This window comes from Canis lupus, chromosome 13, assembly GCF_003254725.2.
Source record: "Canis lupus dingo isolate Sandy chromosome 13, ASM325472v2, whole genome shotgun sequence".
In the NCBI taxonomy this organism is placed as follows: Eukaryota; Metazoa; Chordata; class Mammalia; order Carnivora; family Canidae; genus Canis; species Canis lupus.
This window is the reverse complement of record NC_064255.1, coordinates 49,096,742-49,117,301: the sequence shown is the minus strand read 5'-3', so window position 1 is coordinate 49,117,301 and position 20,560 is coordinate 49,096,742. Positions and strand designations below refer to the sequence as shown.

The 20,560-nt window shown below is 38.4% G+C and overlaps 1 protein-coding gene across 1 annotated transcript in view; it reads right to left on the bottom strand.

Annotated features, from left to right (window-relative positions):
* The window catches only part of SRP72 (signal recognition particle 72), a 29,559-nt gene extending 14,162 nt beyond the window's left edge, over positions 1 to 15,397 (bottom strand). Inside the window, exons 1-11 of the mRNA XM_025435535.3 lie at positions 15,238 to 15,397; positions 12,850 to 12,970; positions 10,254 to 10,377; positions 8,630 to 8,773; positions 8,439 to 8,550; positions 5,964 to 5,995; positions 5,219 to 5,343; positions 5,072 to 5,129; positions 2,344 to 2,475; positions 1,163 to 1,291; positions 116 to 188 (exon numbers count right to left, since the gene is read on the bottom strand). Of these exons, the coding sequence (XP_025291320.1) occupies positions 116 to 188; positions 1,163 to 1,291; positions 2,344 to 2,475; positions 5,072 to 5,129; positions 5,219 to 5,343; positions 5,964 to 5,995; positions 8,439 to 8,550; positions 8,630 to 8,773; positions 10,254 to 10,377; positions 12,850 to 12,970; positions 15,238 to 15,346 (1,159 nt within the window). The 5' untranslated portion in view covers positions 15,347 to 15,397. The remainder of the gene's footprint in view (positions 1 to 115; positions 189 to 1,162; positions 1,292 to 2,343; positions 2,476 to 5,071; positions 5,130 to 5,218; positions 5,344 to 5,963; positions 5,996 to 8,438; positions 8,551 to 8,629; positions 8,774 to 10,253; positions 10,378 to 12,849; positions 12,971 to 15,237) is intronic.
* Between the last annotated feature and the right edge of the window lie 5,163 nt (positions 15,398 to 20,560).

Below are 20,560 nucleotides of genomic sequence, written 5' to 3'. Positions count from 1 at the left end.
TGATTATGCTTCATTATGCAAAATTTTTAAAACCACATAACTCACAACTACTTCAGAAACATTTCAACCATGTTTCCATTAAATATTTTAACCATGATGAAATAACTATTAATACCTTGGGAAATTTTCAGCTGTGCCATGGTCAGCTTAATTTCAGCTGCATTTTCTGGATGCTGATCTGAAAATTCCTAAAGTGTTTTTAGTTGGAGAAAAGAAAAATCTCAATTTACACAACTGCACACATTTCAATGATCATTTCTACATAAAATTTAAAATCCAGTTTTAAAAATTAAAGTTCTGGTTTCAGGTCTGGTTAAATTAAAGTTCTGGTTTCAGTTCTGGTAAAGGTCTGGTTTCAGGTCCAAAATTTCAATTCTGGAAAAATTGTATTGGATATCTACTTATTTGATATCCATTTTTTAAAATTATGCTCTGGAAGTGTAATAATATCAAGTTCCAGGAAGTCATTAATAGAGAAATAACAATTAATATTACACAGTTTTGTCTGTTTAAATAAGATACTCAGATGCTGCCTCCTTACTGAGAATTCTTGCTAGGCAACTTTGCCCTTCAGGATGGTTCTAATTTTATCATGTTCAACTTTCCAGAGTACAGTACCCTCAGGAATTTCAAACATGTAATGTAACAGCTGATTTAGGATAAAAACCAAGTCACTATCTCTGTAATTGAGGTTTTGGATTAGGATTCATTGGAAAATACATTATTGAAAAAAGAAGTTAAGCATATTCTGACATTATAAACCTAAAACAAACTAACTCATGCTAAATTGATCTCCAAGTGAAAAGCATTCTTCAGGGTTTATGGCAACCATTTACTAATCCAAACTTTTTTTTTTTAAAGTAGGCTCCAGGCACAATGTGGAGCCCAACACAGGGCCTGAACTCACCATCCTGAAATCAAGAACTGAGCTGAGATCAAGAGTTGAACACTCAACCGACTGAGCTACTCAGGCGCCCCATAATGCAAACTTACAAAAAACAAAGCTGTAGCTCAGGAATTAACCAAGTGACATTTGGAATTTGTCTAGTGGTATGTTACCTATTAGTTTTCCCGTTTATTTACAAGTTTGCAGGCTACTATAATGAAAATGAAACAAGGATGCTACATAACACTTCATGAAACATTCAAATAATTCCTTTACCTGAAGCAGTTCTATTGCTTTTGTGTGCTGCTTTTCACGGCAGAGCTGGGCAGCTTGGATTAATACAGGCAGGAGATGCTCAGGACTTTGGGACTGTAAACTGGCAGATATTTTGCGGCACTGTTCTGCCTAGAAAATAGCATTCCACCCGCCCCCCGACAACAAAAATAAGCTGGTTAATTAAATTAATGAAATGAAATGAAGTGAATGACCAAAAAGAAAAGGATGGGGGTGGAAAAGGAAGGAAACTCAGCTGAAAGACAATAGCAAGTGAAGAACTATCTGGGGTAAAAGAAGTGGTTTCTATGATCTATTCTCAATTTTTTTCCTATAAGAAAAGATTTTCATTTACTAAATTTAAGCTAGAAGTTACAAAAGCATTTAGGAAAGAACTAGTTCTCAGGGCAGGGTGAGGGAGTGTGCAGAAGATCAGAGAGAATCTTAAGCAGGCTCCATGCCCAGCTTGGAGCCTGACGCCCAACACTGGGCTCGATCTCACAACTCTGAGCTCATGACCTGAGCTGAAATTAAGAGTTGGACATGTAACCAATTCAGCATCCAGGCACCCTGGAAAGGACTAGTTCTAAATACTAATTTGGATGCTTATATTCCACAGTTTTGTTTAAAAAAAGAAAATACAAGTATCAGCCTGTGCTTAAAAGCAACAAAATGCATAGGTATTTCTTGCTAAAGTATTCAAAAATAACCTGGCTTAGTTCTAAATAATAAAAATGTTGCTGCCTTTCGCTCTCCCACTGAAAACCTCTGCTATGGAAGAGTTTGAAATCTTTATAGAATTAATGCATATTAGAATTAGAATTGACCTCTTTAGCATTTGTAACTTGAGTAATTATGTACAAACTAAAACGAAAGACAAATCTTAACCTATAATCACAGTCAACATCTTTGATCATTTCCACTTTAATTCAGAGACATTAGAAATATGATAATGAGAACAGTACCTCATTTACAAGTATGAATAGTATTCTCTTCCAGCTGTAGACTTTTACAAAGAATTGGGCAAATTGCTTGTTTAATAAATAAAATCTACGATATAGGACATTCTAAAAAATACACCGGTGTAAGACAAGAAGCATACATAGATTGTACTGATACTTCCATTATGCCTTATACCATACTCCAAAAGGTTTAGCTAGGGCAATGAGAGGTTTGTTACCTACCTGATTTGTGTACATAGCAAGTAAAGCTTTGTTAAATTCTATAGCTTGCAGTTGTTTCTTAGAAAGCTTAAACTCTACTCCTTCTGCGTTGGTTAATTTCACTTTCTTCTTGGAGTCAAAGACATTTTGGTCCTGACAAAGAAAAGTTCATCTGCTATTAACAACAATCTCAGACTTCAACTCTTAACACTTGAGGGCTTTATTCCTCTTCCATTTAGTTATTTTGTACACAAGAAAGCTTGGAAGATAATGCATCTACCTGGTTAGATTGTTTAAACCCCTGAGACGCATGTAAATTTGTCTTGGGTTCTTAGTTTTCTTTTGATTTATCCTTCCACTATTAACTACTTGTTTTGAGTTTTGAAGAAAAGTACTCACAGACAGAACGAATCTTACAGTGGAAATTAGGACTACAAAGATACAAAGAAATCTGCAATCTACAAACTATGCCCATTAAAATTCAGATGACAAATGAGGAAATTCTTTCCTTTTTCAAACAGTCATTATGTAAACAAATCATTAAAATTCAGAAATAAGTTCACAACTCTTTTGAAACCATTTTTAGTAAAAAATGCAAATGTAACATAGCTGTTTTTCTTTTATGTTTTTCTTTTCCTTAAGGTTCTTCTCACCTAAGCAGAAGCTCAATTTCTCAAACTTCTGTGTGCAGCAAACAGTGTTATCTGCCTTTAAAAAGTCTTGTTAGAATTATAGAACGTCACTTACTTTTCTAGGAAGACAAATTACATGCATCTTGAGGACAAAAGGAGCATCTGAATGTCTACTGTGTGCATAGCCTTCTAGCTTTGTTAAATACCATATTTATTTGCAAATAAGTGATACCCCATGCTTTTTAAACCAGGCCTTCTACTAGTTTGAAGACGAAGGAATCTAAAATAGGTATCACTTTTCCTGAGTGTGAAGCTCCAAACCAATGTAAATTTATTTTAATGTGCATGAGAAAACTGACTTTCATATAAATCAATTCTTAAGAAACCAGATTTCTAGTTGGTTCTCCTCTGTACTATTTTAATACTTCATCATCCATGCCACTACCAGACTTCTTTTAAACTTTGCTATCTTCTCTTAAACTTCAGCTTTTACTCAAAAATTTGATTTTTCAAGGCCTCCCATACCTTGGCATCATTTAATGTAACTTTAAAAAGTTTTTAAATAGCTAGCATATATGTATCCTCTAACTTCTATTTTCTCACTTTCTTTCCACAAGTCATAAGTATTTCTCCATATGTTCACTTGCTTATGCTGTTTATACCTTCAAACTGTAACCCTTCTTCAAGGGTGAGCTACAAATTTGCCAGCCCAGAGATCTTTTCTTTCATCAATAATGGCAGTTAAAAAGTAAAAAATTTAACCATGTAAATTTATTTGATTACTTATGTGATTTTTAAATGATGTAATGATTGAGTTTCACATTTCTTTTGATCTATTGCATTCAGCACTATTTTGAATAAAAAGTCCGTTAACTAAAAAAATTTCTGTATATAATTACAAAAGATTAAGATATTTTGTGTTTCACATGCTGTCCTTCATAATTTTATCAGGTAAAAAGAATTTATCCTCACTGGCATTTCAAATAATTCATTTTTTTTTAAAGATTTTATTTATTTATTCATAGAGACAGAGAGAGAGAGACAGAGACACAGGCAGAGGGAGAAGCAGACTCCATGCAGGGAGCCTGACGTGGGACTCCATCCAGGGTCTCCAGGATCACGCCCGGGGCTGCAGGTGGCGCTAAACCGTTGCGCCACGGGGGCTGCCCGCATTTCAAATAATTCATAAACACATGCAGGTATATAATGCTGCTAAGATTTAAACACCAGAATCAATTTTTGGAAAACTAAACTATGCCAATGGCCTGCAACATCCTATAACTACTAGTCTCTAATGCTATTATCTCATCTCTGGGGACCATCTGAATTTCTGCTGTAAGAGGAGAGAGGTGCCATGAAGGAGTCAGAGACTAGAATCTGAATCAAAGTTCTACGTCTAACAGGCTGTGACTTTATATAAATTACTTAACTCCTTCCAGCTTCAGATTATATTCCTACAAATTAGAGATAAGTACTACCACCTAAAAATATAATTCAGAAGATGAAATAAGATGGCACTTGAAAAATCAGACAGCTTATCAAAAGAAATCAAATGTTAACTTTTCTTATTTTCTACTGAATTGAATTTCAAATCTGAACTTCAGATGTTCTTCCATTAAAACAATGTTCTAAATGTTGGTTAATTTTACTAGTATAGTATTCTTTAGGATCATTTATATATACTTGTAATATTTTACATGTGGTTTGGAGGTGGGTAGAGAAAGAGAATCTGTCCATGTCTCCCCTCCCCCAAAATGAAAACCACTGGAAAGAAAAAAATTATATATAGGAAACTTGTATTCAGGATCACTAGGTGAAAAAGACATTTAAAACATACACATGCTTAGTTTAGAAGTCCACAAACAATTTATTTTTCAATATATAGATTCTCGATATTATCAGAAACTGGGAAAAGGGTAAGATAGTCCAGAGCCTGTAACTGCAAAAAAGTTTTATTACTTGAACATAGCTTACAGAATCATCATTATGAAAGTTAAATTGTGATTGTAATTTTGCTACAATTGGACTGTGTCAGGGAAAAAAGAAGTCAACCTAGAAAGAAACGGAGGTAATATGTTTTCAATGTAAAATGTAAGAAAGCCATGGATATCCCATACCTTGTTAATAGTAATGATGTTATTTGCAATCACTGCTAGCAATCCCACATCTGTTGGCCTGTGAACAATAAGCAACAGTCAAAAAGAAACAAACCTTTAAAAAGAGACTTCATCCCCTATAAAAGGCACTTCGTATTAATAACTTACTTTAGTTTTATTATCTGATTATAAAGTTGCAACGCCTCCTCTGTACGACCTTGAAGCTGCAGAATATAAGCCATCTGCCCATGAATGATGGCCAGTTCTGCCTGTGGGTCTTCCTCAGTCCCATCCTAAGTAGAAAAAGAAACTTTTTTCCCTTGTAAATGCTCCAAAAATTGATCTCCATATCTTTCAAGTATTCCAAACATTCCAAAGATACACAATCTTATAGACAACATAAATTTTCAGAAAACTTCCCTTAGAGTCAGTTTGTTAAAATTTGGGAATCAGATAAAGGTGATTCCAAAAGTAAATTACTGTGTAAACAGGTGTGAGCCAGAAAACAATAAAATATTGGTGAAAAGGGTAACAAGTATAAGGATTTTGTAATGACACTACTTCACAAGTGTCTTTAAGGCAATTGGAAATCAAGACTGCTGGATTATGTGGTTCATTTAAGAAATATGCATGAAATTCTATGAAAGGACCCATATTCAAAGACCTGAGCCGTACATCTAAATTAGAGAATAAATTTATATTAATATAAATTTAAAATAAAATGTATAAGGCATATAAAAATTCTGGTATTGTAATTTCCCAGCCTGAGACTCCATCAAATAAGGATCAAGAAGATTTTTACTATGATTTACATTTAATAAATCATCATCTATCTCAACAAGTCAATAAATAACACCCTATAAATTTATATTAGAAGTGTAAAATTTGGGTTTAACGACAGTAGAATACTTACAGAATCTTCTGATAATGAACGGCGGCAAAGATCTATAGGAAAAAATGATTTTAAAATTAATATTGCAGGGTAATTCCCATTTTTTTCACCATTCTGAGAAGTAAGAATTAAATTCTTGGGATGCCTGGGTGGCTCAGCAGTTTAGCGCCTGCCTTTGGCCCAGGGTGCAATCCTGGAGTCCCAGGATGGAGTCCCACACTGGGCTCCCAGCATGCAGCCTGCTTCTCCCTCTGCCTATGTCTCTGCCTCTGTATCTCTCATGAATAAAATCTTAAAAAAAAAAAAAAGAATTAAATTTTTAGGCAGAAGATCTCAAGATAATTTTAATAATAAGCAAATTTGGAAATTATTAGCATCAATTACGTTACATAAATACTTCCAGTCCCTGACCATTCTAGTTCTCTGGCATTTTTCTTTCATTTGTAATCTCTGCCTCTCTCATGAATGAATAAATAAAATAAAATGTTGATTGCAAAAACTCAATGACAAAAAAGTAGTAAAACAAAGACAATAATCCCACCATCAAGAGATAACCACTGTTAGCATTTCCATTATTATTATTCTTTTTTTTAAGATTTTATTTATTCATGAGAGGCAGAGAGAGAGAGAGAGGCAGAGACACAGGCAGAGGGAGAAGCAGGCTCCATGCACCGGGAGCCCGACGTGGGATTCGATCCCGGGGTCTCCAGGATCGCGCCCTGGGCCAAAGGCAGGCGCCAAACCGCTGCGCCACCCAGGGATCCCTCCATTACTATTTTTAAATGCAAATGCACATTTGCTTTAGAAATGAAAGTGCCATGAAGCCTCTCTTCTCCATTTAATATATTTTGGACATCTTAATGTTATAATAAATACAGATCTACATTATTATTATATTTTTAATCAAGGCTCTCTTTAAAAAAAAAGATTTATTTATTTCAGAAAGAGACAGGGAGGAAGGGAGGGAGGGAAGGAGAAAGGGAGGAGAGAAGCAGACTCCTCACTAGGCATGGAGTCCATGCAGGGAGGGAGGGAGGGAAGGAGAAAGGGAGGAGAGAAGCAGACTCCTCACTAGGCATGGAGTCCATGCAGGGCTGGATCCCACAAACCATGAGATCATGATCTGAGCCAAAACCAAGAATAGGACCCTTAACCAACTGAGCCACCTAGGAGCCCCTAGATCTACATTTTTATTTTAAATGACTGTATGGCAATCTATTTTGTGGTAATGGCAAAACTTAGCCAATCCTCTTATAGGGCAGAAACTCATGTTTCCATTTTTTTCTTATGACCATCCCTTTAATTACCATTCATAAAAATATATATGAATTTAAGTATTTCCTTACAATTAATTTCATTTATCTAATTATTAATTACTTTATTTCCTTAAAATGAAATCCTTGGATCAAAGGGTATGCAAATTTTAAAATATGCCACACATCACCAAACTGCCCAATGTAAAGTTGGTATTACTTTTATACTCAAAACTTCTGTGTATAAGAGTGTCCTTTTCCATATTACTGTCAACACTGGGTATAATCAAGCTATTATAATTCTCAAACATATTTTTCTTCTCACAATGCTCTTTTCTTTTTTTAAAAAGATTTTTATTTATTTATTCACGAGACACACACACAGAGATAGAGAGAGAGAGGCAGAGAAACAGACAGAGGAAGAAGCAGGCTCCATGCAGGGAACCTGATGTGGGACTCGATCCTGAGTCTCCAGGATCACATCCTGCATGTGATCCTGGACTGAAGACGGCACTAAACCGCTGAGCCACCTGGGCTGCCCTAACTTGTTTTTATTTTAACCTTCAACATTTAGAATTGACCCTGCTTCACCTTTTTTTCCTCCTCACCATCACCACAGTCCCTATATCACTATATCCCTGTATTCCAGGAACATATGTATGCAGAAGAAAAGTTTATATGTTCTTAGAGTTAAAACCAGACATAAGCTAGTAAGACTAGTTTTCTTTTTTCTTAATTAAAAGCTTCAAAGCATGTAAATGTTGTATATGAAAACATACTATATGGAGTTAAACTGTGCTTGAATAGTGTTATCAATATAAATAATGTATGTGTATGCATGCACATACACACATAGGCACAGCAAATTATCACTATATTTGAGTACCAGTTTAATAATTACCAATATTTATTAGATGCTTATATTATATGCCCTGTACTGCTGTAAATGCTTGACATTAACTCAATTTACATTTAATATTCATAGCAACTTATTAAAAAGCCTTCAAAAAATTAAGGTCTGGTGTGGATGAAAATGGACAAGTACTCTGGCTTAGGGATTAGATAGAAATAGGGGAGAGACATGTTAAAATGCTAAGAGAAAGATGAGATGAATTGTGAGAAATTCCCACTGAATCAGTAATTTCTGTTAATAAACCTCACAAAAATCAAATGCAGTTTCTGGAAATACTGTTTTAAGCTATATGCACATTACAATTACACAGAATTTTAATAAACTTCCAACCTTCAGCTTTTTGTAGGATTTTCATTGCCTGGCTCAGCTGGCCTTGTCCTATCAGTGCACATGCAGCATTGTAGCATAGTTCATGTGTGCCTTCTTGGAGGCCCAAGTTTTCCTGTCATGGAGCAAAATACCAGTCAGACACTAGACAAGAATACTGTTTTATAGCTGTGCGGATATACAGAGATACTCACTGGAACCACTTTTTCCCAATTGCTTTGAGCTGCAACAACTGCTGAAAGGTTTGTCTTTCTCTCTTCATCATAATCATCTTGGGAGTTTCGGACGAGATCTCTATATACTGCTAAGCATTCATCATAGCGTTCTAACCGGTATAACTAGGGAGAAAGATAGCAAGTAAAAGATCAGAGGAGAAGACATCATACAAACCCTTTTTTGAATCACTAAGTAGGAAATCTAATTCAGCATGATATGGGCAATCAACAGGTTTTTCTTTACAAATTTTCAATTAGTTCTGTGTGCTACTAATACTTTCAAAAACTTGCAATAAATGAATCTCCACTAGATTTGTGGTCATGATTCAGATAGAAAAGTCATTGTATTTACCTCCTTTTTTAGGTTAGGTAAGTGCCTATGTGAGTTGTGAAAGAAAATCTTTCCAAAGAAATCATGCTGTTAGCTAAACCTGAGTTTTTTTTTTTGTTTTTGTTTTTTTTTTTAAAGATTTATTTATTTATTCATGAGAGACACAGAATGAGAGACAGGCAGAGACACAGGCAGAGGTAGAAGCAGGGATGGGTCTCCGGGATCACGCCCTGGTCTGAAGGCGGTGCTAAACATCTTAGCCACCTGGGCTGCCCTAAATCTGACTTACAATGAAAAAATTTTCCTATCCATAAAATGATTATTAAGCCCCAGTGAACGGGAACAAAACTAGATGTTAACAAAAGGACTTAATATTTCCTAGGAGTTTGCAGTATTTAATCTTATTTTCTCTTTCCCAGAAACCAGCTAGTATAGGGTTAGTGTCAAGTACACAAAACATAATTCCTGCTTATTTCATTCAAGTTGTTCTCAAAGGGCAGTAAGAACTGTCACTCTTGGTATATTATGTCAAGTCAGCTATATATGACAGGGACTGGTACCCTTCATCAATCTCAAAATTTGCCTTAAATTTGGAATTTACCCTAAATTTCCCAAGCTTACTTTAAAAGTTCTTTATAAACTTATAATCCATGAACTTGTTCAAATCTTTCTCCAACCAGTATGTATTGTTAAAACTCCTACTATCTCTTGAGAATACATTTAATTCATTAATTGCTCTTACTGACATTTTAAAAATCTTTGAGAGGGTTTTGCTAGTTCTAATAAAACATTTCTGTACTCTCATCATTAATAGCTCTATTTTTACCTTAGGCTTACTTATATGCCTCCAACTCTTTCAGAATAAAATATTTTTATGGATTTCAAAGTAGCTGAAGTCATCCAAATTCTTATCATTATTTACTTTATTTTAACCTTAAACAAAATGTGTTTAAAACTAGAAAGAAATACAATTTCAAAACTGTGTAAATATAACCCACTGGCCTTCATCTTTCCAACGAAAAAGTCAAAATTTCATAGGATGTTTTTAAGTTTCTAATTACCCTGAAGGAGTAATTTATTCATAGAATACTACATATGCAACTGTTTGTGTGAAGATCAAGAAGAGGGAATATGTTCAAACCTCAAGAATTGGTTTGGTGGCAAGTTTTGTGGAGCATCAGGATGGGCTGAGGTTCCTCATCCCTGCTCCTTATAGGTACAGTCATGCTCACCGAGGATGATTGTCAACAGGTATTTTAAAGCAGTAATTACCACTTGTCCATAAAGCTCCTTTAGTTTGTCTGTCTGCTGATTGGCACTTTCTATTGTCTTCAAGGCATTCTCAATTCTGTTCAGCCTGTACTCACAATATGCCTTCTCAAAAGAAAGCGAGTTACTGCAAAAGAAAAAAACCAGTATCTGATCATTAGCTAACACTGCAGAGCACACACTATATGCTGGATGCTGCTGTAAGCACCTGACTTATATTAAGTCATTTAACCTCCATTAACAACAGATAAGGAAACTGACAAAGTTTAGCAATGCCTGAAAATTAGTTCACAAGTGGCAGAGAAAATATTACATCCATTTCCCTTGTTTCTCTTGCTTTTGTGGATAGTCTTAAAATTACTGGACTTTTGAAACAAACATTTAAGAATGAAATAATGAATCAGCTAAATAACTAATTGTCTTAGATAGAAAAACAACCTGAACACTATTTTATTTTTTTCAAGGTTTTGTTTTTCAGTAATCTCCTCACCCAACGTGGGACTCGAACTCACAACCCCAAGATCAAGAGTTGTGTGCTTCACCGACTGAGCCAGCCAGACACTCCTGAACACTATTTTAAATGGGTTATTACAGAAGTTTCTTAAATCTACTAATTAAATAATAAGCCATATAAAGCTGCTTTAAATGTGTTCAAGAATCAAATGAATAGCAAAGAAAAGGTAACTAAGATCTTAAAAAAACATAGTACTTGAAACCAACCAAACTACTGGTAAACACACAACTACAAAATCACTACCTATTTATACTGACTTAACTCATCTACATTAATGTGACAGTTGATACTCATTTTGGAGTTTTAACCATAATTCATGAGGAAAATATTTATCAAGCAAAATGACAATACCTTTTATTTACTAGCCTAAAAATTATTTGCAAATCTACCTATGTCACAAAATGACCAAAATTCAACATATGGTAGTATAAATATGTTTACTAGAAAGCAGAATCCCTTTTACTTCTTTTATTTTTAGTAAAGTGGGTTTGTTAAAAAATATTTTATTTATTTGAGAGAGAAAGAGAGAAAGCACACATGCACACAAGCAGAAGGAGGGGCAGAAAGAGACCTAGGGGCAGACTCCCCACCTGGCAGGGAGCTCGACAGGGAGACTTGATTCTAGGACCCTGGGAACATGACCTGAGCAGAAGGCAGATACTAACAGACTGAGCCACCCAGGTATCCCTTTTCAGTAAAGGTTTAAATGATTTTCAATCTATCTGTATAAATATGGCTCAAACTACTCCAAAATCAAAAAGACCTAGAACTCTAAGTTTTACTCCCATTGTTATTCACATCTACCCCACTCCCCTTTACCTCCTACAAATGACTATTTTTATTCAGTTTCTCCAGCTAATGTTTATTTTTGCAAATACAGGAAAATACACATATAAATTTTTTTAAAGATTTTATTTATTTATTCATGAGAGAGACAGGGAAAGAGGCAGAGGCACAGGCAGAGGGAGAAGCAGGCTCCCTGCAGGGAGCCTGATGCGGCACTCAATCCCAGGATCCTGGGATCACCACCTGAGCCAAAGGCAGATGCTCAACCACAGAGCTACCCAGGTGCCCCCACATATAAATTCTTATATCCTCCTTTTCTTATACAAAAAGCATACTATATAGTTGTTGACCTGTGAGCATGGATTTGAACTGCATGAGTCCACTTGTATGTAGTTTTTTTAATATGATATACTATCTTAGATGTATTTTCTCTTTCTTATGATTTTCTTAGTATCATTTTCTTTCCTCTAGCTTACTTTAATACAGTACATAATGCATATAGAAATATGTTTATGTCATCTGTCAGGCCTCCAGTCAATAGTAGGCTCCCAGTACAGTTTCTGAGGAGTTGAAACTTATACAGAGATTTTCGACTGTGTGGAGGATTGGTGCCCCTAACTCCTGAGATGTTCAATGGTCAACTGTACACTGCTTTATAAACCAGAATTTCACAAAAGAGTAAATATGCTGCAAAAAAACTTTATTTTATACACATTTCTTCGGGGGTTTAGGCATGACTGTAAAGAAAAATCAAATTACAGTAACAATTTAGAATATAAATTCACATTTCATGAAATAATAAATGAAATAAGTGAAAAAGATGAACAACAACAAATGTTATATATTCTAAAGACTGCTAAAGAACTCTGACACTGAACAATCTTGGCCTAAAATCCTACCTCAACAATTCTCAAAGGAGGTAGGCACAGAGATCAGGCTAAGATTGCCACACCATCCTAAAGGTTCTACTTATATATCCCTACCCTACATGTTCTAGTCCCTCTGCCTTTTTACTTTTCTTTTTAAATTAAGCTTCTGAGTTGTTCTTATGGCCTCCAAGAATTCATTATGCCCCATATCCTTCAGTAGTTTACCTGCTTCTTAGTGGTTCCAAGGAAAGACAGATAAAGAAAAAGGCTCCCTAAGGCAGAAAAGAACAAAGATACTATTGCTAAGCAAAAATGGAAAAAAAGTGATTAAAAAATCACTGAATAGTGAAGGGAAAAAAACATGGAAATGGTTATAGCGATGGTAGCCATATTTCTAATAACTGCACAAACAACTAACTAAATCACTTACTTGGCCAACACTTTAGTATGAGTATTGATGACATTCAAGGCTTCCTTGAAACTTCCATTTTGGATAAGGCATACCACTTTACAGTGTAAGGCAGTTACATCATCCTTGTTGATCTGCAGTACTAGAGAACAAGAAGGGACATTTACATTTTATTGCAGCAACAACAATTAGTTGAAATGTTAAAAAAAAAAAAAGACTGATCTTCATTTTTAACTTAAGAAGTGGCAAAAAGACAGTTACAAATTAGTAAGATTTCCAATGAGATAGATTCCCTAGATGCATGTACCAAAAAAACCAAACAAACAAAAACTTTTTTTTTTTTAAGATTTTATTTATTTATTCATGAGGGGGGGGGGAGAGAGAGAGGCAGAGACACAGGCAGAGGGAGAAGCAGGCTCCATGCAGGGAACCCGACGCGAGGCTCAATCCTGGGACTCCAGGATCACGCCCTGAACAGCTGAGCCACCCAGGGATTCCCCCACCCCCAATTTTTTTAAAATAATGAAATAAAGAAAAGAGAAGCTATTTTATCCAGCTTTTCCACCTTAGGACACATGCTACATCCTACATTATTTCATTAGTTCACAGAGAAAAAAAAAATTCACGTAGAATTTGGAAGCAAATGACTTAGGTTTGAGCATAAGCTTGTCATTACTGTCTTTAGGTCTCGGGCAAATCATTTCACTGCCAAATGTCAGTTTTTTGATCTGCAAAACGAGTATGAAAGTTATTAAGATTAAATAAGAATACTTTAGAAAAATCCATAAGCTGTGAAGTATACGAATGCAACTTATCTTGCTGGCAGTATTTTCAAAAACCATTCAAAATTTCCCCTTTCATCTAAGACAACCGTCAGAAGACAGGGAAGGACTCAGGCGGCAAAGTTTCAAAGCTAAACAGCTGTTCAGTGTCAAAATGACCACAATCATTCCCTTTACCCCTGGGGAACATTAGGAACCCAATTCTATGTAAGAGTCATAATGAATCTTTCCCAATTAAGAAAATATATATTGATAAATCGGGGGAAAAAAAGTGCTGATTAAATAATTCCTGCAAGGGATCCCTGGGTGGCGCAGCGGTTTAGCGCCTGCCTTTGGCCCAGGGCGCGATCCTGGAGACCCGGGATCGAATCCCACGTCGGGCTCCCGGTGCATGGAGCCTGCTTCTCCCTCTGCCTGTGTCTCTGCCTCTCTCTCTCATAAATTAAAAAAAAAAACAATAATTAAAAATAAATAAATAAATAAATACATAATTCCTGCAAAATACTTACTACACTGCTACTGAATGATACTGGTTGCAGGTTTAGCTAAAGGCTAAAAGTTAATTCAAAACAAGTTTAGGAATCAAATGAACTCCAGTAAGTAGCTATTTTCCTTAATGTCTGAAATCACCCAAGTGCACTGTGGCACAATCACTACTTCTTTACGTGAACAATAGGATACTGAAAATTATTTATACAATCCTGTATGCTACTGACACACTTTGTATGTTATTACTGCCTTAAACAGCCAAACCCGGTCTCGGTAATCACTTTTTCGAATCTACCAAATATAGGCTGCATGTTCGGTAAAGAAGAATTCGGCAGGACAGAGAGCACTAAAGAGCATGGCCCTATGGCAGTTACACAGTAAAGGATAAATGAATGCAAGGAGTAAACTTCACACCAAAGGCAGTTGACTCGAGATTATCAGGGGTCAAAACCAAACCAAACCAAACCAAACCAGGCCAAACTTTTCTTGCCACGTTATTGCGAATGTCACTGCTTTCACACACACACACACACACACACACACACACACACACACACACACACATCTTCTGATCTGATGACACCGGAGAGAGAGTGTATCTATGAGAGTGACAGGCCTAACATCCGGATCCAGCCCCTTCCCCTCTCCCCGGAGTCTACACAGCAGCTTCCACCTCGTTAGCATCAGCTTCTCAACTACGTGTCCCTAAGCAGGTTCCTCCCTCCGAGGCGGCCGAAGAGAAAAAGCTCCCTCAGCAACACTGTCTTGATCACTCCTCTAAAAGGAAAAGAGAAGAGGCGGCGACGTGAGATATCCGCGAAATAAGGAGTAAAAACGGAGGAGACGAGAAAACAGTTTGAAAGAGGCGCATGGGGTTGCGGTCTCTTTAAATTCCACCGTCGCTTCCCGCGGTGGGTAAAGAGGGAAGTACACGTGGCTCTAGGCAGCCCTGGCCCCAGGCCCGGTCAGGTGGAGCGGAGGGGCTGCGGCTCACGCGCGCCGTGTGTTCGGGCCCCGGTGCCGGCGGGCGGCGGGATCTTCCACCCCCGCGTCTACTCGGCGGTGGTCGCGCGCGCCCCGAGGCGGCCGCATGCTTCCTGCGGCCGGGGGCCGCCCCAGCGCCCGCCTCGACACTTACTCTTGTTGACCGTCTTGAGAGCGCGCGTGAAGTCGCCGTTCTGGCCATAACGGTTCACTTCACTCCAGAGCGCAGGCACCGACACCCCCCCGCTGCCGCCGCTCGCCATCTTGGAGGAGACGCGGGGAGGGGCGGGACGACCTCTGCCCCGGAAGAGGATCCCGGCGGCGGCCCAGCGGCGGAGGAAGCCCGTGGTTGCTAAGCGTTTTCGAGTCGGAAGCGCCCTCGTCCCTCAAGTGGTGTCGGAGCTTGCGGTCTTAGTTTCTTTCCTCGAAGTTTGCATGGATAGAGGCGATACGTCTTACCCCAGCCGATCTGAAGGAACGAGGTGTAGGACTACGGCAAGGGGCCGAGAAGGGGTTCACCAAACGGTTTTGGCTCAAAGCCGCCTGCGTTTCCGGGACTAGCCCTGCCGGCGAAGCAGCACCCTCGTCCCACGAGGCGGAGCTGACCGGCGGTCTGTGGGATGGTACAATACTAACTGGAAACCTGAGGGAGGCCTGTGAAGCAGTACGGAGAGAGACGGCTTCTCTTTGCTGCTGGAGAATACTTCCTAAAGGAATTGTATTTGAAAAGGATCTTGAAAGATGATTAGAAAGACCTGGGATTGGGTCTGAGGAAAATTCTGGCAGAGAAGATAAAAAGAACCCACAAGTGCAAAACACGTTCGATGAACCCACCCCTCCACCCGCCGCTGCTCTCTGGGCTCCAGTTCTGGAACAGTCAGCAACGCGGCCAAAGGATAGGCCAAAGGATATTGACGTGTAAGGGGTGAGAGTGCCCGGGCTCAGTTCCTGGCTCTGGGACTCACTAGGTGTTGGACGGTGAGCAAATTGTTTATCAGAGTCCCAGGTTTCCCGACTGTAAAACAGGGAAAGGTTTTTGTTTTTTTGTTTTTAAGATTTTACTTATTCATGAGAGAGACAGAGAGAGGTGGAGACAGAAGCAGGTTCCATGCTGGGAGCCCGACGTGGGACGCGATCCCAGGTCCCCAGGATCACGCCCTGGGCCGAAGGAGGCGCTAAACCGCTGAGCCACCCGGGCTGCCCAAAATAGGGAAAGTATTACTGTTGTTCTGGGGGATAACAGATACTTCATGCATCCTGGCATTTACAGGAGTTCAAGTAATACATAGCCATAGGTTTGGAGTTTTTGTAAGAGCTTAAATATCAAGATAGGTTTGTCAGAAGAGTACCTGTTGAGTACTCTTGAGAACGACAGGACATCTGTTGAAAGCCTACTCCGCAGACTCATTGTCAAGATCCTACTAACTCCTGCTACTTTCCCTTCTTTCCCCCACATCCTATTCTTCTTAGTCTTCAGTATTTCTCCAGATTTTAAAAAGTTACTTTGACCTTGCAGACGAGGTAGCACGCCCCATAACTTTCTTTTTTTAAAAGATTTTAAAAAAAATTTACTCATGAGATACACACACATGAGAGGCAGAGACACAGGCAGGGGGAGAAACAGGCTCCATGCAGGGAGCCCGACATGGGACTTGATCCGGGATCTTCAGGCCCTGGGCCGAGGGCGGCGCTAAACCACTGAGCCACCCGGGCTGCCTGCCTCTTTATTTTCTAATATAGCTCAGCACTTCTGAGCACCCACCATTTGAAGCCCATCTCTTTTTTTTTTTTTTTTAATTTTTATTTATGATAGTCACACACAGAGAGAGAGGCAGAGACACAGGCAGAGGGAGAAGCAGGCTCCATGCACCGGGAGCCCGATGTGGGATTCGATCCCGGATTTCCAGGATCGCGCCCCTGGCCAAAGGCAGGCGCTAAACCGCTGCGCCACCCAGGGATCCGAAGCCCATCGGAAATGATATGGACTATCATTTCCATGAGGCCAGGGACCTTATTTACGTTTATTCACTGCAGTACCCTAGGATCTAGCCACTGCCTGGCACATAGTTGGTACTCAACTTTTTAGCATGAGTTTTTGCTAATTTTTTCTCTAATCTCAGTTTCTTCAGGGTAGAAGGTATGTCCAATTTGTGGTTGTTGACCAGTGGTGCCTGGCACTTTCATGTCTGTTCAATATGGTATGTTAAAATAGAACTACTGGTCTAGTGAACTCTATCTCTGGAGAATATGATCTCTGTGAATTAGTAAAAATCGTGGAAAGCATTACAGACTTCCCTTGACTGTGAAACTGTCACACATTACAAACTATGCCTAGATTTCAGGTTAAGGGAGTTCCCAGTGACATCTGATATACCCAAAATTTTGCGTGTATTTTTCAAAGAAAAGTTTTTGTAGCTTTCCTTGGATTCTCCAATGGTGTTTTCATGCAACAGCCCTACCCTGCCTCACCCCACCCTACCCAAGGTGAAGAACGACAACTTTAGTCAAGTGATTCTCTTCTCAGAACATTATAAAAGGATTCGGTTTTGGGTTTTGCATCAGTCTGGTCTCATACTATGTAGCTTCCAGAAGTTCCTCAGAATTCCGGTATAGATTCCCATGTTTCTATTTCTTAAGTCATTTTCATCAGGTTTTGTGGCAAACAGGATATAAAAATGTGGGTTTTATCTGCCATTTTTGAGAGGAGTCTTCCAGAGCGATCTTTTTGTAAACATTTTATCTGATGCCATTTTCGTACCCTCAGGATGAAATCCAAAAGCCTATCTATCCTGGAAGATCCTTGATGGTATGGCCTCTGCTTTCCAACCTCCCCAGCCCACATAGATCTTTTGTTATTCACTCCTTAGTCCCCTGCATGTAATACTCCTCTAACATTAGTTACGTGTGGTTCCATGTTGCCCTACCTATGGGAATTTGCACATTTATTCATTCAACAAATATTTACTGAATGCTTTGTGTTGGTGTCCAGCATTATACTGCTCCCTAGGGATATAATTAACAAAAAGAACTCCGTGTACTCATGGAATTTATTTTCTACTTGGAAGAGGTAGGCAATAAATACACACTGTGTTCAGTGGTAATAAATTCAATGAAAATTAAGGTAAGAGGGATTGAGAATAGAGTGCAAAGAGTTAGAGACCTACCTTCCTTTTTGTTCACAATGTGTACTTGTTTTAATTTCTTCCTCCCTTGTGTACTCAGAATCCTTGATCACTTACTCCATATTAGACAATGTATGTTTTGAAAAAAACAGGCAGGAGAAATATTTAGTCCTACTTTACAGATAAGAACTAAAGCTAAAAAAAACAAAAACAAAAACAACCACTAAAGCTCAGAATGATGTACCCAGGTAAATCTTTTCATTTCCATTCTACTGTTATTTTCACTGTACCACAATGCTAGATGAACAACTCAGTCTCAAGTAATTTGAGATCATGGGGAGTTAAATGCAAAAAAGCACCACTAAAACAATTTCACTCTGGCTGCCCAAGAACTGTGGGTTGAAGAACTCTGGATAAGCCACATTATGCTGATTCCCTGCCCTTCTCCCCTATGTTCAGAAATGAAATCAGCTGAAGGGAATATTAAATTTGAGGTGGATTTTATGGTGAATCAGTTTCACTCATACCAACTTCTATAGTCTGCCAAAGGGATATTACATAATGTATTCAGGTATCAGGATATACTTTACATATGTTGACTCAATTCTCTTAACAGTATCAGGGTAGTATTTGCAGGTCCTCAAAAAGGCAGAGCTGTTTTACCTCCTGCTTCCTTAGTCTGGTTATTTCCCCACACTTTCTTTCTTTCTTTCTTTCTTCTTTCTTTCTTTCTTTTCTTTCTTTTCTTTCTTTTCTTTCTTTCTTTCTTTTCTTTCTTTCTTTTCTTTCTTTCTTTCTCTTTCTTCTTTCTTTCTTTCTTTCTTTCTTTCTTTCTTTCTTTCTTTCTTTCCTTCCTTCCTTCCTTCCTTCCTTCCTTTTCTTTCTTTCCTTTCTTTCTTTTTCTTTTTCTTTTTCTTTCTTTTCTTTCTTTCTTTTCTTCCTTCCTTCCTTCCTTCCTTCCTTCCTTCCTTCCTTCCTTCCTTCCTTCCTTCCTTCCTTCCTTCCTCTTTCTTTCAAGATTTATTTGTTCATGAGAGACACAGAGAAAGAGGCAGAGACAGGCAGAGGGAGAAGCAGGCTCCATGTAGAGAGCCCGACATGGGACTCGATCCCCCGTCTCCAGGATCAGGCCCCGGGCTGAAGGCAGCGCTAAACCACTGAGCCACTGGGGCTGCCCATTTCCCCACATTTCTGCATGGCTCACTCTTTTACATCATTGCTCTGCTGTCTGCAAAAACCTTACTCTTATCTCCAGCACTATCCTATCACTTTGGTTATTCTTCACATGCACTTATACTTCCCTAATTCTACCTAATACATCTTTTATGGTTTGTTATCCTCAATAAGATTTTTTTGACAGTGGGGGCCTTGTTTCTGTTCAGTACTGTTATCTTAGGGCCTCAAATAAAACCAGGCAAAGTATGTATCTCATGAATATATGAATGAATAAAGCTTCACACAACTTGTCTTTTATTTGGCTACAGTGTTTACATTTCAGAAGGCTTTAAAGCAACAGCAATTGTAAGCATGCCTTTATGATACAAAGTACTATATTACTTGGACAAATTTTTCCTCCTCAGTTTGTTTACCTACAAGCCCCCAAGAAAGTATAATCACCCAGATGGCAAACTAGGTAGTTCTTTTTTTTTTTTTTTTTTTTAATTTATTTATGATAGTCAGAGAGAGAGAGAGAGAGAGAGAGAGGCAGAGACATAGGCAGAGGGAGAAGCAGGCTCCATGCACCGGGAGCCCGACGTGGGATTCGATCCTGGGTCTCCAGGATCGCGCCCTGGGCCAAAGGCAGGCGCCAAACCGCTGCGCCACCCAGGGATCCCCCAAACTAGGTAGTTCTATACAAGTTAATGTAACAGTTAAAGTACTTTCAAACAAGTATTTACTCTGGTATTACTGAAAAGACACTACTGGAGATATACTCTAAAATTGATAATGACCATTGAAATGGTCTTATCCACTTATCTAAATTGGTGTTTGAAACTTCTGTACTGCACTAAAGCAGGTGGAGTTTTGCTAGGGAGGGATAGAAGAACTGAAATTGCAGTCAATAACTATTCAGAGGCCACAAAGCCAAAGTTTAAAGATGTTAAAATCATCTCTTTTTAAGTGTTCTTGTGAACTAAGAATGAAGCAGTACGTTATTTTTACAATTCTCCCATCTCTAGAAGGCTGCTAGGCATAGCACATCACAGCAAAAGGCAATGTGAGGAAATAAAGTGTAAGCTTTTATTTTCTCCTCTTTTGCAGCTTCTAATCCAACAAAGAACTGTAAGTAGCCACTGTAGTTAGAAGGGATTTGGGAAGGCTTCACGGAGAATGTGAAAATGAAGCTCTAGTAAA